The 17,819-nt window shown below is 34.2% G+C and overlaps 1 protein-coding gene across 1 annotated transcript in view; it reads left to right on the top strand.

Annotated features, from left to right (window-relative positions):
* Positions 1–9,108: 9,108 nt before the first annotated feature.
* The window catches only part of LOC103600080 (tyrosine-protein kinase Fer), a gene marked incomplete at its 5' end in the record, with an annotated part of 140,176 nt that continues 131,465 nt past the window's right edge, over positions 9,109–17,819 (top strand). Inside the window, 3 exons of the mRNA XM_008584315.1 lie at positions 9,109–9,165; positions 14,357–14,472; positions 17,036–17,130. Coding sequence (XP_008582537.1) covers positions 9,109–9,165; positions 14,357–14,472; positions 17,036–17,130 — 268 coding nt within the window. The remainder of the gene's footprint in view (positions 9,166–14,356; positions 14,473–17,035; positions 17,131–17,819) is intronic.

Genomic DNA, 17,819 nt, shown 5'->3' on the forward strand with positions numbered 1-17,819 from the left:
GCTCCTGGCCTGCTGTAGTGAGCTGTAGTTTCAATGACAATTTAATTTTCAGAGCCTTCGTGGAGTTATTTTGTTTTGCTGGTTTATCTTTCACTATGGGAGTAGAGAGTCTCAGGCCTATGAGATTGTTAGGTGCTTGTTTGGTCGAATTCCTCTGCCTGTAGGGAGTGGAGAGCACTTCTGGACTGGGTCCTTGTTGTAGAATTCTCTTTACCAGTGCCCTTCAGTTGCTCTGTTGTGTCTGACATAGGAGTCTCAGGTCCATGGGACAAAGAGGCTTCCCAGGCTAGGCTGCATTTTGTGGCAGTGTTTCCTTTGCCGGTATAGCCCAGCTGCCCTGGTATTTCTTAGGGAAGGAGGGAGATATCAGGCCTGCAGGAACAAAGTGGCTTCTTTGGCTTGGTTGCTTGTTAGGCTGTGTGCCTCCTGCTTCTGGTGCTTCTGGGCCATCCCAGTATTTCCTGCTGAAACAGCCTAGTCTTAGGTCCAGCTGGGAAAGAGTACACTTCCCCTGGCTGCTGATTATTAGCTGAACTTCCATTAATCCCCTTGCAGGTGGTGCTGGGCTCACCCGCTGTTGTCAAAGACTCCCATTTAATCTAGGGGAGGAATAGGCCTCCGTGGGTTGCCTTCTGTTGCTAGGTTGGGAGTCATGCTGCCTTCTGTTGTGTCAGGGGGACATAAGACATCCTGCCACTATATTGTTTTCTTATTACTGGGGTCCCAAACCAGTTCACCTTCCTCTTACCACCTTTTAGAGTTCTTTGGTTACCTTTGGCATTATTTGCAGGGTTTATAGTTGTAATCCTGTCCTGTGGAAAGGAGCAAGGAGAATTGTGTTTATACCATTTGTCCAACAACCACATCATTTTAATTTTTTTTGAGGATGCTGGATAATATACATTATATAATTGTATAGTAGACCAAATGCTCACTTTAAAAAAAAATTAAAGGATTGCACAATAAAGAGTTTGGTGATCTTTGGTCTATAAGATTAAGTGAATACTTGTTTGCTTGGCTAAACTCTCCATGGTCCTCTCCAAGGACCTCCTTGTCCAGGTCTTTCCATAGTCTTGTTGGAAAGTATATTTCTAGTTATTTACCCAACACTGCTCCACTTTAAGAAGTCTTTGCTTTCAAAGAAAGAGACAGACAGAGAGATGGGGAGAGATGGAGAGAGAGAGACAGAGGGAAGGGAGGAAGGAAGGAAAGATCACAATAGCACATTGAACTTTCAGGAGATAACAGAACTGTGGTTACTAGAGGTAGGAAAGGGGGAGTGGGGTTGGCATGAAATTAGTTAATGGACACAAAGAATGATTATGTTTTATAATGATGGATATGTTAATTATCCTGATTTGATCACCATGCAATGCACACAGGTATTGCTTTTCAGCTATGTGTCCTACAATTGTTTCAATAAAAAAAACACCCCAAACACTGTGCTTTCACCATATTGGTGTATTCACTCTACTTATAAGATATTCACTTCTTTCTATGCCACTACTAAAGTTATTTTTTCCTTTTAGCATATAAAAATCATATCCGTGTTCAAGGCTTATCTCAAATACCACCTCTTCTTTGAGACTTTTTCTAACTTTTCTAGCTCAATATGGCTTTTTTCCCCTCTGAACTCCTTTATCATATGTTGCATTACTTACGTGATATTTTAAATAACATTTTGAACATGGTGTACTCTAAAAGTTTATCTTTAACTCATTTGTTTGACTTTCCTAGCAGTAGTAGCAATGATTTGGGGGTTCTTAAAATTACCTATAATGTATCCAATGTATAGATCATAACGAGCATTTTACAAATGTCTAATGGAATATGTTCTTATGCACTGAGAGTTCTAAAAATTCAAGGTTTGCATTTCTCTCCAGCCTCTCACCTCTTCCCCTTCAGTATATTTACATTGAGTCCCAAAGGAGTAGTGGCTTCTGTGGCCTATGGCAGAGAGACTGTTGCAAGGTAGACTGGAGGAAAGTTTGGGAATGAAATAAAAAAATAAACTTTAGTTTGAGGAGACATTAGAGAGAAGAAAGCTGGTCTTGGTGGAATGATGATAGTCACCAACCATAGACAGATAAAAGAAACATGGGTATTCTTGCCCAACCCCTGTTCTCTACCCCTGTACATCTACACATACTCCCTGTGCCCCATTTTTGCACCCAAAATAGCTTTCAGTTTACCCTTTCCTGTTCCTTCCAAGGTCTTCCGGAAGTGACATAAATGTTTTCTTTCTACAGACATTAGGTAGTATTTCTGACCAGCTCAGCAAGAACTTTATTGTTTTCTTAGTTTAGTAGCTTTTAGGAAGTAAAGAGAAAGTTATTCTGAGAAATTTTAGAAATGTATCAACCTCTTTCGTGAAGCTGTTTTAGCCGTCTTATAATATTGACCACTTGGTACGTCAGTGTTTCAGGTCTGTTCTTTGTGTTATTCCCTCTCAGCTTCTTTTCCTTCGTATGATTATATTAAAATCCCTTGAAAATAGGAACCGTGTTTAACTTACCTTTGAATTCACATAAATTTGAATTTCTAGCACAATTCAGCACATGTACACATATGCACACACACATGCAGTAAGATGTATTTGGAGGTAGGCTCTGAACTGTTTCTCAGCTTCCATTCTTTGCCCAGCATGCTATTTTGCTGTTTTGGCTATCTTGTAGTAAGTCAGCATAGTCTGGTAAGTTCTAGACTGCTTTGTACCTTCTTGTATATTATATTGTGCCTCAAAATGAGTCCCGGAAAAATCTTTTCCTCTTAGTTTCTTTGACTATACAGAATCTATCCTCTTGACTGTTCTGTTTAAGAGTCTTGCTTCCTTATAAAAGAGTAAATATAATTACATTTCATTGTCTTATTGCTGTAGTAGGAGCAGACTGGGTTTGAACAGTATTTCAGGTATGTATTTCTAGTTTTCAGTCTTCTGTTTACCAGTTAGCAATACCAGTTCTTGTTTACATCCTTTTCAGAAAAGAAAAAGAAAAAGGTGAATCTCATCAATATTATTTGCAATTCTGGGGCTAGAATGGAAGAAGTTTGAAGTTGTAAACTATAAAGAATCTATTGAATAAACTTTCAAATTCCTATTAAAATAATTTCTGTAAGTTAAGTATGCTTTATTCATGATAGTACTCAATTATGTGTTTTACTGTAAAAAAGACTGATATGTAAAAATTCACTCTAATATAAGGAACTAATTTGGAAATTGCCTGATTGCTTAGTTATAAATTTTAATCTCAATTGTTGAAATACTTTCCCCTTTAATTTACACTTCATGATAGTACTCAATTATGTGTTTTACTGTAAAAAAGACTGATATGTAAAAATTCACTCTAATATAAGGAACTAATTTGGAAATTACCTGATTGCTTAGTTATAAATTTTAATCTCAATTGTTGAAATACTTTCCCCTTTAATTTACATTTTAATCAATACTGCTTCTTTATGTCTCAATATCTCCTCTTACCTTTTATTCATATTAACTATTAATTTCTAATTTATTTTTATTTATTTCTAATTATTTCTGATTTCTTATTTTCATAGTAATTTCTGAAAGCCAAGAGTTTTTCTGAAGAATAAAGAACAAGGTTTTAATTAGCAAATAGAATTTTCATGGTATTCTGCTAAAGAATATGGTGCTAAGTTTGGATTAACTGTTAAGGGACCTTCTAATGCTCTATGTTGCTTTCCTTAAACTTTCATTTTTCATTTTATATGTATGTATATATATTTAATTCATTATTACAAATCGTAATTATTCTTCATGCCCCATATTCAACTAATCACTCCAACTCCCCCATTTCTAGTATCCCTAGGTTTTTTTCTCTCCTTTTGAAAGCTCAGCATATTAGTGGGGTCTTTCCCTTCTTCCCTTTTCCCCATTTTCCTATCTTCCCTTCCTTCTTTCTTTCCTTCCTTTCCACCCACTTATGGGTGAGGATGTGGTATTTCTTTTTCTGTATCTAGCCTATTTTACTTAACATAATTTCTCCAAGCTCATCCATGTTGCTGCAAATGGCAGAATTTCATCCATTTTTATGGATGATATTGTGTATATATACCATATTTGCCCTATCCAGTCATCCACCAATGGACATTTAGGTTGGTTCCATAGTTTTGCTATTGTAAATAGAGCTGCAATGAACATGGCATCCATGTTGCTGCAAATGGCAGAATTTCATCCATTTTTATGGATGATATTGTGTATATATACCATATTTGCCCTATCCAGTCATCCATCAATGGACATTTAGGTTGGTTCCATAGTTTTGCTATTGTAAATAGAGCTGCAATGAACATGGGAGTGCAGGTGTCCCTTCAACATGATGATTTCCATTCCTTTGGATATATACCCAGTAGCGGGATTGTTGGATTATTTGATAGTTCTATCTGTAGTTGTTTGAAAAATTTCCGTACTGTTTTCCATAATGGCTGCACTAATTTACAGTCCCAGCAACAGTGTAAGAGGGTTCCCCTTTCTCAACATCCTTGCCAGCATTTATTGTTCTTGGTCTTTTTAATAATGGCCAGTCTGACTGGGGTATGATGATATCTCAGTGTAGTTTTGATTTACATTTCTCTGATTAGTCATGTTGAGCATTTTTTCATGTGCCTATTGGCCATTTGTATGTCTTCCTTTGAAAAAATGTCTATTCATCTCCTTTGCCAATTTTTTAATTGAATTATTTGTTTTTCTATTGTGTAGTTTGAGTTCCTTATATATTCTGGATATTAATCCCTTGTCAGATGTATAGTTTGCAAATATTTTCTCCCATTCCATAGGCAATCAGGCAAGAGAAAGAAATAAAGGGTTCCAGATTGGAGATGATGAAGTCAAACTTTCCCTATTTGCAGATGACATGATACTATATAAAAAATACCCTAAAGATTCTATCAAAAAACTCCTAGAGCTGGTTAATAACTTCAGTAATGTTGCAGGATACAAAACAAATGCCCAGAAATCAGTAGCATTTATATACTAAAATAATGAATTAACAGAAGGAGAAATAAAGTAAGCCCATTTACAGTTGTCACCAAAAAAATACAATACCTAGGGATCGATTTAACCAAGGAGGTTAAAGACTTCTACAATGAGAATTACAAAACACTTCTGAAAGAAATTAAAGAAGACACAAAAAGATGGAAAGATATTCCATGCTCTTGGATTGGAAGAATTAATATTGTGAAAATGTCTATATTACCCAAAGCGATCTACAGATTCAATGCAATCCCCATCAAAATACCAATGACATTCTTCACAGAAATGGAAAAACCAACCTTACCTTTCATATGGAAGGACAAAAGACCCCGAATAGCCAAAGAAATCATGAGCAAAGAAAACAAAGCCGGAGGCATAACTCTGCCTGACTTCAAATTATACTACAAAGCTGTTGTAACCAAAACAGCATGGTACTGGTATAAAAATAGACATTCAGACCAGTGGAGTAGAATAGAGAACTCAGAAATCACTCCTCAGGCTTATAGCCATCTGATATTAGACAAAGGCAACAAAAATCTACATTGGGGAAAAGATTTCCTCTTCAAAAAGTGGTGGTGGGAAAACTGGATATTCATATGCAGAAGAATGAAACTAGATATGCATCTCTCACCATATACTAAAATCAACTCAAAATGAATTAAAGACCTAGGTATAAGACCTGAAACTGCAAAATTAGTAAGGGAAAATATAGGTGAAACACTTCAGCAGTTAGGTCAGGGCACAGGCTTTCTGAACATGAGCCCAAAAGCACAAGCAGCAAAAGAAAAAATAAACAAATGGGACTGTATCAAACTAAAAAGTTTCTGCACAGCAAAAGAAACAATCAAGAGAGTGAAAAGACAACCTACAGAGCGGGAGAAAATTTTTGCCAACTATTCATCTGACAAGGGACTAATATCCAGAATATACATAGAACTCAGCCAATTATACAGTAAAAAAAAATGACCCAATTAAAAAATGAGCAAAGGAGCTGAATAATAGACATTTTTCAAAGGAAGACATACAAATGGCCAACAGATACATGATAAATGCTCAACATCACTAGTCATCAGGGAAATGCAAATTAAAACGACATTGAGATATCACCTCACTCCAGTTACATTGGCTATGATCAAAAGACGATGAATAACAAATGCTGGCGAAGGTGTGGAGAGAAGGGAACACTACTGCACTGTTGGTGGGAATGTAAATTAGTGCAACCACTTTGGAAAACAATTTGGAGTTTTCTCAAACAACTACAGATAGATCGTCCATATGATCCAGCAATCCCTCCTCTGGGTATATATCCAGAGGAATGGAAATCATGATGTTGAAGAGATACCCGCACTCCCATATTTATTGCAGCTCTGTTTACAATAGCCAAGATATGAAGCCAACCTAAATGTCCATTAATAGATGATTGGATAATGAAACTGAGGTATATATACACTATGGAATACTACTGTGCCATAAAAAGAATGAAATACTCCCATTTGCAACAACATGGATGAACCTGGAGAAACTTAATGTTGAGTGAAACAAGCAAAGCACAGAAGAATAAATACCTCATGTGCTCACTCATATGTGGGAGCTAAGAGAGAGAGGAAGGCAGGAAAGAAAGACCACAGTAGTCCCATGATCCAACAGAGGGAGGGAACATTCCCAGTGGTACAAATTGAATTTGAGGGGAGTGGGGGAGGGGGAGGGAAGTTGGGGGATAATTAAAAGGGGACAAAGGGTACAAAAGCAATTTCTGATAATGGGTATGTCCGCAATATGAATCTGGGCCCCACATCATGGGCAAGAGGGGGACAATCAGCTTTGTATCTCATGAATATTCAAAATAAATGAAAATAAAATAAATGGAAGGTATTGTTTTTTTATTTTTCATTTAAAAAAATCACTTTACGGATATATCATTTGTGTACAATAAAATTTTACACAAGTTTTAAATGTGTAGTTCAATGAAAACATCAAGAAAATGAACATTTTCATAACCCCTTAAAATTTCTTTTCCCTTTTAGTCAGTCTTTCCCAAACCCTGCCCCAGGCAACCACTACTCTGATTTCTAGCATTATAGATTAATTGTCCTTCTCTAGAATTTTATATAAATGGAATAATTACGTATGGATTTAAAGTATGGATTTAAAGTATGTCTGCATAGTAAAGCTCAGCAAAACATTTTGCAAACGTTCTGTTATTGTGTGTACCCATAGTGAGTTCCTTTTTTATCGATGAGTAGTATTTAATTGTCTGAATGTACCAAAATTTATCATTTCTTCTTTTGATGGGCATTGGAATTATTTCTAGTTTTTGGCTACTATACATAGAGCTGCTTTAAACATTTTTTGGTGGGTCTTCTCTGTGGATATGTTTTCATTTCTCTTGGGTTAATACCTGGGAGTCTAATTTCTGAGTCATAAGGCAAGTGTATGTTTAACTTCATAAGAAACATACAAATTGTTTTCCAAATAGCTGTACCATTTTGCATCCTCACCAACAGTGTATGAGGACTCCAGCTGCTGCATATTCTCATAATCTCATTGTATTTCTAATCTTTTAAATTTTAGTATTTTAATGGGTGTGAAGTGCCAGCTTATTGTGATTTATATTTGAATGTTGCTGATGACTAATGATGTTAAGTGTCTTTGTGCTTATTGGCTGTCTGACTGTCTTTTTTTTGTCAAGTTTTTTATACAATTTCTTAATTTGGTTGTTTTGTTTTTGAGTTCTCTAGATGTTCTGCATACAAATTCTTTATCAGATATAAATATTACAGAAATGTCCTCCTAGATTGTACTTTGCCTTTTCATTTTTTAAATGATGCTTTTTGTTGAACAAATGTTTTTAATTTTGATGAAGTACAATTATTATTTTTTTTCTTTCATAGTTAGTCCTTTTTGTGCCTAAGAAATTTTTGCTTACTCGCTTGGTTGTGAAGATGATTTCCTGTTTTCTTCCAGGATCTTTATAGCTTTAACTTTATATTTAGATTGAAAGACTACACGTGTAAACTATTGCATTTTAAAAATCAATGTTTCTACCTATAAGAGCGTGATGGTTAAGTGTTTGCCACATGGTGCTTCAGAAAGTAAAGTACTTCAAATGACTGCCCAGGACATTTTAAAACCATAGTTAGAGTGGATTTTTACTTCAAGATGTTTGATTATTTGTTACAACTCATACTACAGATCATAATTATGTTTCAGTCTGTGTTTGTAATGGTGGAAAACTATACTCCATTAAAAAGCATAAATCATAAATAAATATCACTCCAGTATCCTCTTCCTCCTCCTCCTCTTTCTTCCTATCCTCTCCTTTTTTCCCCTTCCCTTCCTCCCTTCTTTCTCTTTCTCCTCTCTCCTCCGTTCTTTTTCCTTGCTTCCTTCCTTTAAAAAAATAAAAAATCTATTTACCTTTCTAACACTATGGTATTGTGTGGTTTAATAGCTGAGATATTTTAGATGATCAAATATTCCCTAAGTAGTAATCAGTTCTGGAGATTAGAAAATGGGATGCTCTTTTATAATAGCATGTTTGCATCACTGGTCTTGTGCACCCTAGTGATATTGTAATTGATGTTTGTTGCTTTATTATATCACGGGAAATTACTTGGGAGAGATATGGGACTACATGCAATGCCACAGAGAGCTATAACTCATGGCCTGTTTATATGTGGAAAAATTAGCTCTTAGTAATATGCTTTTGATAGAAAAATAATTCTCTAAGATCAAGTAAGAATAGGAAGTTTTGAATTGCAAAGTGAAACTCCCTCATGTACTTATGACAAAACTTTTTTTGAAATGACAAGTAATAGCATAGCTAAGCTTTATGGTAGGTGAAAAGTGCATGCTATGTTCTAGTTATAGGGATACCTTCATTCTGAATGCTGAGATTTTTGGTAGAAATTTGCTATAATGTAGATTTTAATATCCTGTTGTGTGGTGACATTTCTTAAATCTTCTTTACTGTGTCCTGAGGTTATAACTTCTTAGTGTGCTGTTGGTCTGAATGAAATATCCCTTTAAGTCTATTTCCCACTGCCTCAAATGTATCTTACAGGAAGTGTACTCTTGCTTGGACTAAACAACTGTTCTTTCTTATTTTTTTGCTGTAGGATAAGAAATGGATTCTCAGTCATGAAGATGTCACATTGGGAGAATTACTAGGCAAGGTATGTTAATCAACTGAGCAAAATAACCATAAGTCTTTATAGTGATTATGAATTCTGCAGATTTTTAAAATTTTCTTCAAAGTTTTCTTCTATTCCAGTATGCAGCAAGGCATATTGCAGATTAACCTAGAACACAATACCACATCTGTTATAAATACTGTAATGTCAACTGAAAAAGATATGTGAACATCTTTGAAAGTTTTAAGGATGATTGTTGACTTTTAAAAATAGTGTGTGTGTGTTTTCCCCTGAAAGGACTAAAACCCATAATAATTTTATTACAGTGTAGTGAAGCCAAAACTGGTGAGCTGAAATTTGGGGGAAAAAAACAAAACTATGAGGTAATAAAAATTTAAATAAACACCTAATAGTCCTGTTCCATTTGTTTCTGGTCGTATGTGACAATTTAGAAAAAGTGAAATACTGCTCCTTCGGATTTCAGGATTGTATATAGAATTACAGTATGTAACGTTAGACACGTGTTTCAATCTAAAAATGTAGACAAGACATATTTTTCAATATAAATATTCATTTTGTAACTAGCGCTGCTAGTAGTCAGAGGGGACCACTTTTCACATAATGAAAGTCTCTTCTTTCAATCTAGTTGGAAGTTTCTTCCAATTTATAGACCATTATTAAAGTATGTTGTGTCTAACAACAATGGCAGACATTTGATAATTAATCAAATGTACTATTTGAAAATGTACTAATTGTTTTATCTATAATTAAGCTCCAATGGGTAAATATTAACTTCTTTGTCAATGACTTAATTAGAGATGTTTTTGAATGAAAGTTTGAATTGATTTAGCTTCATGGTATGATGTGAAAAATAGTATAAAATCCAGGTATTTAGGGAAAGCTGTCCTACATATATTTATGAGTGATCAGTACTATACTAAATACTAAATCTCAGCATTTTAGATAAAGAAATAAATCATTATTCATTACTTTGATGCAAATATAAACTTGACAAGTTAACTATTTTTTCCCTATTTTTTTATGTTGAGAAAATGAATCCCTGTTGAAATAATCTACTTTTCAGGATTCTTATCACATATTTTTAAATATCTTTTCCAAATGGAAGCATCAAATTGCTATTGGAAAGCAGATTTTTATCAGCTGCTAATACTTATTTAGTAAATAAATTCTAAAGAACCTCGGCTGTAACCAATAGCTGATGTGTATAGTTACTCTGTGATGCTCTAGTCATTCTTAAGGAAATATTCCTCTGGGTCAGTAATGCAGTAGCAGTGATTGGGTCAAAAATTATTACAAAGAAATTAATTTCTATGAAAATGCAATTAAATGATAAGTTGTAAAACTCAACCACTTACTGAAATAGAGAAATAATATAGAGGGCGGATATTTCAGTACTGAGGAAAAAATGTTTTTAGTTAAAGAGAAATATTTCAACCATTTTTATATTTAGTTTACTCTCTAAAGTATGGTTTATCAGGAGACTGGTAAGGCTATTTCAAAGAATAATTATTTTCTCAATGACAAGGCAGTACCATTTAAATCTCAATAAATTTAATAATTTTTAATTAGACTGCAACTTTGAGACACTGCATAGCTTATTTTCATCTAATATTTTTGAGTACTAGAAAATGACTTGTAAATTTAATATTTTTTTATCACCTATTCTGAGTAAACATTTATAGTATACTGCTTAAGAGTGCATTAGTAATTAAAAGGGAATTATTTAGGGTTCCTATACTTAATGGACTTTGGAGTTTAGTAGTAATATAAGGTAACACAACAGTAGGAATTCTAACTTCAGCACTGTATTCTTAGTAGACTATATATGATATATAGTTGGTATTCAGTAAATATTTTATTCATTCTTCCAATATTTGTTAAATGCCTACTACATGCCAGGAACTCCTCTAGGCACTTGGGATACATCAGTGAACAGGCAGACAGAAATCCTTTGCCTTATGGAGCTTATATTCCATCTAGCAGGGAAAGACAGATAAACAATAAGCGTAATAAATACGTAAATCTGATAATGTTAGAAGGTGCTAAGTCTTGTGAAAAATAAAGAGGGTTTAGGAGTACTGTTACTCAAAGTTGCAATTTTTAGTAGGAGTTTGGGTACTCCTTATTAAAATGGTTACTTTTGAATAAAGACTTGAAGGAGGTGAGGGATTTAGCTATGTGGACATCTAAGGAAGAACGTTCTATGCAGAATTCTGAACAGCCAATTCAGATTTTGAATAGCCAATTCAAAATTTGTTCGAGGAGCAAGGGAGACAGTTTGGTTGTAACTGAGTAAGCAAGGGGAACTATGATAGGAGAGGAAGTCAGTGAAGTGTTGAGGCTATAGATGACATACCGCCTTGTGAGCCACTGTAGTGACTTTGGCTTTTGATTAGGAAAGAGATGGTGAGTTGCTAGACGATTTTGAGTGGAAGAGTGGCATGATCTTACTCTTTAAAATGGTCACTCTGGCTGTTATGCTGAAAATAGGCTGACGATTTGGAATGTTAGGAAGTAGTTGCATTTATCTGACTAAAAGATGAGGCTAGATCAGGATGGTGGCAGTGAAGGTGGTGAGAAATGGTGAGTTCTGGATATATTTTTGAAGTTGAATGAATTGAATATCGTGATGGACTCTGTGTGGAGCATGAGAGAAAGAGGGACATAAGCTATGAGTGCAACAGGTTTCAGGGAACAAGATTAGGTGTTCAGTTTTGGATTTGAGTCTGTTAGATTTCCAAGTGCAGATAATAGAAGACAGTTGGATGTCAAGTCTGGAGTTTAGAAGAGAGGTCTGAGTCAAAAGTACACATATGGTAGTTGTTGGTATATAGATGGTATTTAAAACCATAAGATTAGATGGGTTCAACAATGGAGTGAGTCTAGATAAAGAAGAGAAGGCGATCAAGGACTGAGCCCTGGTTACTCCAACGTTAAGGGGCTGGGGGAAGCAATCCTCTAAGGAGGTCGGGGAAGAGCAGTTAGGAAGGCACAAAAACAGGAGATATGATGCCTTGGAAGTCAAGAGGAGAAAGTATTCCAAGGAGGAGAGAGTCAGCAGTGGTGTCAAATACTTCTGAGTGGTCGAAGGAGATGATTACTGAGAACTAAGCAATGAGGAGGTCACTGGTAACATGGCTGAGCAGTTTCCATGGAATACTTTAGGTGAAAGCCAGATTGGAATGGATTTAAAAAAAAATGGAAGGAGAGGAATTAGATAGCAAGGATGTAACTCTTCGAAGTTTTGCTGCAAAAGGAAGCAGAGATATGAAGTGGTACTTTCAAGAGAACGATTTGTGTGTTGTTGTTGTTGTTGTGTAAATAGCAAACTGGTTTGTAGTTATATGATCTAGTGAAAAATTCATGATTGAGGAAAGATGAGAATTGCTAGAGTGACAATATCCTTGAGTAGGTAAGAGGAGATGAGATTTAGTTCACAATGGAGGATTAACTTTAATAGAAACACAACATTGCATTTTTATAACAGTAAGGAAGATTAGTAGGTGAGTAAATGGGCTGAGAGTCCAGAAGTTCTCTACAGATTGCTTCAATTTTTTCGATGAAGTGCGACTCAAAATTATCAGCTAAGAATGAGGATGAGAGATGTGAGAAGAGAGTAGATGAGGAAACCAGTCATCTAGAAGAAAGGGAGTGTGAATGGTCTAGAGAAATGTAATGTGATTATGGAGCAGCATTAAGGGCCCCTTAAAGGTTTGTGTCCATGAATTTAAAGTTAAATCAGTCAGCATAGGTTTTCTCCAGCCACATTTAGCTGCATAGTTGCAGAGTAGGCAGAGTTTTGGATTTAATCAGGGTTGTGGATTTGCCAAAAGAGTTCTACAGATTAAGAGAGGAGCAAGGACAACATGGTAAAGTATTTATAATTATTGACATGGAATTTAAGGTGAATATGGAAGGGAGGAGAGGACATTAAGGGAGTGATGTACATCAAAAGGGGTAACCTTGAGAATAACAGGTGTGAAACTCATTTTGTGTAATTTATGATGAATGTTTACTATGTTGAGAATTTAAAGTATGTTTACTTTTCATGATCAACCATTATTTTATAAATATCTAAGAGCTGAATATTAGATTTAATAGTAAAAAGTGAATGCAGGACTTCTGTCATTTAAAAAGGCATTTTAAAGTATTTTAACAATTCTAAATTATTTATTAATAACCAGTAATTCATATTGTATAAATTTTACAAGTTCAGAGTTACATTCATCTTAGAACTCTAAAAGTAAAACTCTAAAAGTAAAACTCTAAAACACAATAGCTAGCAGACTTCTTGCTCAACAACAGTAACATTGGAGTTTATTATGTTTGCATATTGTGATTATAGCTATATAAAAATTACATGTGTGTACGTAGAAAGACCTAAGTGATTATTCAAAAATAGCTGTTGTGCTAGTGTGTTAGCCTTATTGATCTTCTCTGTAATATTTTGTTTCACATTTGTAATAAAAGTAAAATTAATTGGCTTCAAAGTTCCTTCTCAAATACACTGTAAATATGGCATTGTCTATCAAAATGGGTTCTAGGTATAGGGTAAGGTGAAAAGTTCATACATTTGATAGAACTTAGTTCATCACAGGTGACATTGACATTTGGGTAAACACCTCCCCCTCCTTGGTACCTTTCAGAGACTGTCAATCTACAATAGCAGCTGTTGAGGGCCCCTCATCTGCCTTGTTTCTGTCACCTCTCCCCTATTCTGTCTCACTCCCACACTCTTTTCCAACTGACAAGTGGTCATGTGGGTTATTACCAGCAGTTACCCCTCAGAATCTTTGCTTCATCTCTAAACATTAGTGGATACTATTAAAATCTAATAAAATATAGAGCTTAGGGGATAAAGGGAAGTAGGTGAATGAAACTTATGTACTTTTCATTTTAATCTTATTCTCTTTTGCATCAATTTGGGTTTCTCCTTTTATCTACTCTCTTTCATTTTTTCCCCCATTTCTTTTCCTTTTCAATTCTCCTCTATCCTCAAACCTCCACATGGTTGGTTTGTTGGGTAGTATATTTAAGGTTGGAGGATTGATAACAGCAACATTAACAGTCTTTATTTCCACGCAAGATTATGAATAAAGCTAACAAAGTCCTTTGATTAACTCAAAATGCTTCATTACATGCTTTTCTTGTATTTGGCAGAGCTTTATGTATTGTCATACTTCACAAACAATGAATGTATTTGTATTTTCAGGGAAATTTTGGTGAAGTATATAAGGGCACATTAAAGGATAAAACTTCTGTTGCTGTTAAAACATGTAAAGAAGATCTTCCTCAGGAATTGAAAATAAAATTTTTACAAGAAGCCAAGTGAGTTCTCTAAAGTAATACAAAAATATATTTATAATATAAGTGATATTTTAAAACCTAAGTTTGAAGACATCTTAAATTGTGACTTGCTGAAGTAGAAGAAAGCACTTTCAGAACCCTCATAAGTAAGCACTTTTACAATGTGGAAACAAAAAGTTTCTGTTTTTGAGGTAGACTGTAGATCAGTTAGGCAATTGCAGTCAAAGAAGCAGCTGTTAAAAAGCGGTGAGTATTCTTCAAGTCTTTAAAAAATATTGTAATATTTTTGCTCTTATCACATATACAAATATATGCAATGTTGTGATTGTCTTCAAAATAAAAATATTACTGTGTTATATACATAAATATATAACTTATATGTATATTTAGACATATAATTATATCTAACCTTACCCTCTTTAGATATCATCACATGATTCTCTTCTCGTAGCTGTTAGCTTTCTTTTCTGAGAACCACAAATTACTTCTTCAGCTTAATGTCTGGCATTTGTTGCAAAATTTTCATATTGTTTCTTTTCTAATCTTCTAAGGTGATTGTCTTCTCTTTTCTCTATTATTAGCTAAAATTCAGTGTTCCACCTTGCTACTCCTGTATTTCAGATAAATTAGAATGATTCTGTTAGTGGTAAAATCTAGTATATATAACAAAACACAAAACAAACGGAAAGGTACTTTGGAAAGAATAAGCTGGATGGACCTATGAATGTGAGATGGATGGATGGATGGACGGATAGATGGGAAAGGAGGAGGATACATGTGTACATAGACTTCATGGTGTAAAGGGAAAGCGCCATGGGAGAACAGAAAAGATGGCAACAAGAGAACTAAGTCCCATGGCATGGTGCACTTTGTTGTACATTTCTCCATTCATTATCTAAAAATGAATATTGATCACAGTGAATTAAAGTAGTGGGATGCATTTATTAAATATTATCTATAGAATAAAGTTGTAGACTTTTTTCATGTGTTACTGGCAATTCAGGAAAAAATTCTGATGATACATTAAAAGGTATGCTATTAAAATAGCTTCATTACTTTAGTAGTTCATAGGTATTCTTAAGGTAAAAGGCTATGTCTACCATATTTTCAAAAATATTTAAATTTCTTATTTTTTAGCTGTTGATGGTTTTATTGCAAAGAGTTTAATTTCCTCTTTTAAAGTGAAATTATGAAGTTTTATGTTAAATTATATCTATGCGAACTTCTCAGTGTCCTTTAATACATTCTGGAGCTACATATTTAGATATTTAATATTATCTGAGTTCATACTTGCTGTTTTGTGCAATTTATTTATGAAGCAGTTTCCAACCTAAGAATTGACATTTTGGATTAAAATCAAACATTCTCAAAACTTCCTCTTTAATTTCTAGTAGAAGTTACAAGTTCAAAGTTATTGACAGAACATTTTCTCTATTCTTCCCAGTCTTATTTATTTATAAATCATTACATATTTTAAATCTAAATTTTTTTCTTTAGAAGTATCGCTGGTTTAGATGTACATGTACAAAGCATATATAAATTTTAGGTGGTTTCTCCAAAGTTACTTTTTAATTCTCTGAGGACAGAATGCTCGAATTTTCAAATATGAGTGTATTTACAACTATGTCAATAGAAAAATAAGGAATAAAGTTGTATTAAAAAAAAAATCATCAGGGCAGCTAGGCCTCTAAGAGAATCTAATCTATTTTAGCTCATGTTTGGAGTCCTGTGGGAATCTATTCTACTTTCGTGAACCTCTGATGAAAGTTTGCCTTTATCCAAGCTAAGCCTCCTCTGCTACAGCTTAAGTCTAGGTTGAAACTCTTTTACTGAATTATTTTTTAACTTTTTGCCAATTTTCTCAACTTCTGTGTTGTTACCATTTTGAAATTGATCATGATCATCAATAGAGTGTTTAAAACTATTATGAAATCTGGGCTGGCCCCGTGGCGCACTCGGGAGCGTGCAGCGCTGGGAGCGCAGCGGCGCTTTCCGCCACAGGTTCGGATCCTATATAGGACTGACCGGTGCACTCACCGGTCACAAAAAAGACAAACAAAACAAAACAAAAAAAAAACTATTATGAAATCTAATGAAGTGATTACCCTGTGGTATTTACCAGTATGAGATGACTTCTTATTTTTATGTGTTTTAAAATCAACTGTGTACTTTTAAAAAAAAAATGCTACCCTAGCAGCTTACAGTTTTTGGTCCAGTAATAATTTTCAGTCTAACTTTTGTGGTGGTGGTTAAAACCAGATACTTTGAATTCAGAGAGTTCTACATGTATGGACTAACTAGGTTATTCCTATTTAACCTAGTTGTTAGTCATTCAGAGTGGATAATAATTTTTAAATGAACATTTAATTGAATTAAGGAGAATTGACTCATTTGCACCTGTGTTATATTGCCAATATTCATCAATACTTGTTTGTATACATTTCATTTATCATAATTTAGGGTCATAGTGAAATTTTAAAAATTGAATTATGATTAAAGTTTATTCTACTTGTACACACTATGATCACAAATTAATGCTTTATTATTCAAGTGATAACTATACTTATGTTTTTCTCTCATCCAGAATTCTCAAGCAGTATGATCATCCCAATATTGTCAAACTTATAGGAGTTTGCACACAAAGACAGCCTGTCTACATCATTATGGAACTGGTTCCAGGTAATGTGATTTGAGAATTTTGCTTGATGACATTTTTATGTCATGTTTAATTACTTTTATATGTTTAGTCTTCTCTTTTATTTCTCCTTGTAAAGTTCCCAAGGATTTTATTTAACATTTTCTTGGTAACAAAGGGCTTGCACATGTACTCAGTATTTTTATAGGCTATAATACTTTGCTGTTTTCTGGAAAATGTCAGCCCACATTTTTTTAAGAGATGGATTTATCATTAGAGTGTAGTTACACATGGAATCCAGTTATATATAATGTTTATGTGCAAAAAGCTGTTCAGAAAAAGTCTACTTAGTTTGACTTTATAACAGTAAAAGTACTATCTTATATTTAGTTCATTATATGACTATGTCATTTTCCAAGTACATCTCCACACATCCTTTCTTTTGATAGTTATATATAACGATATATATGGTGCTTTGGGACACTTATCAGCTATGCACTTTCATATGTGGACAAACAAAAAGATGATCTGTCTAGGAATTTTTCCTGGTATTTCTTTCTGGTGACTTTCAGTGCCTCCGGGTCTTTTGGTTAACAACTTTTGACAACAAACAAGGACAACTTCTAACTAATATAGTATATTTTTAAGTTTTTTTCATTGTCCATCTTCCTGTTGTAGAAAATAAAATCAGAAGTAAAATTTGACCTTGCTAATGTTTACAAATACAATATTT

This window comes from Galeopterus variegatus, unplaced genomic scaffold (genome assembly GCF_000696425.1).
Source record: "Galeopterus variegatus unplaced genomic scaffold, G_variegatus-3.0.2 Scaffold3221, whole genome shotgun sequence".
NCBI classification, from domain to species: Eukaryota; Metazoa; Chordata; class Mammalia; order Dermoptera; family Cynocephalidae; genus Galeopterus; species Galeopterus variegatus.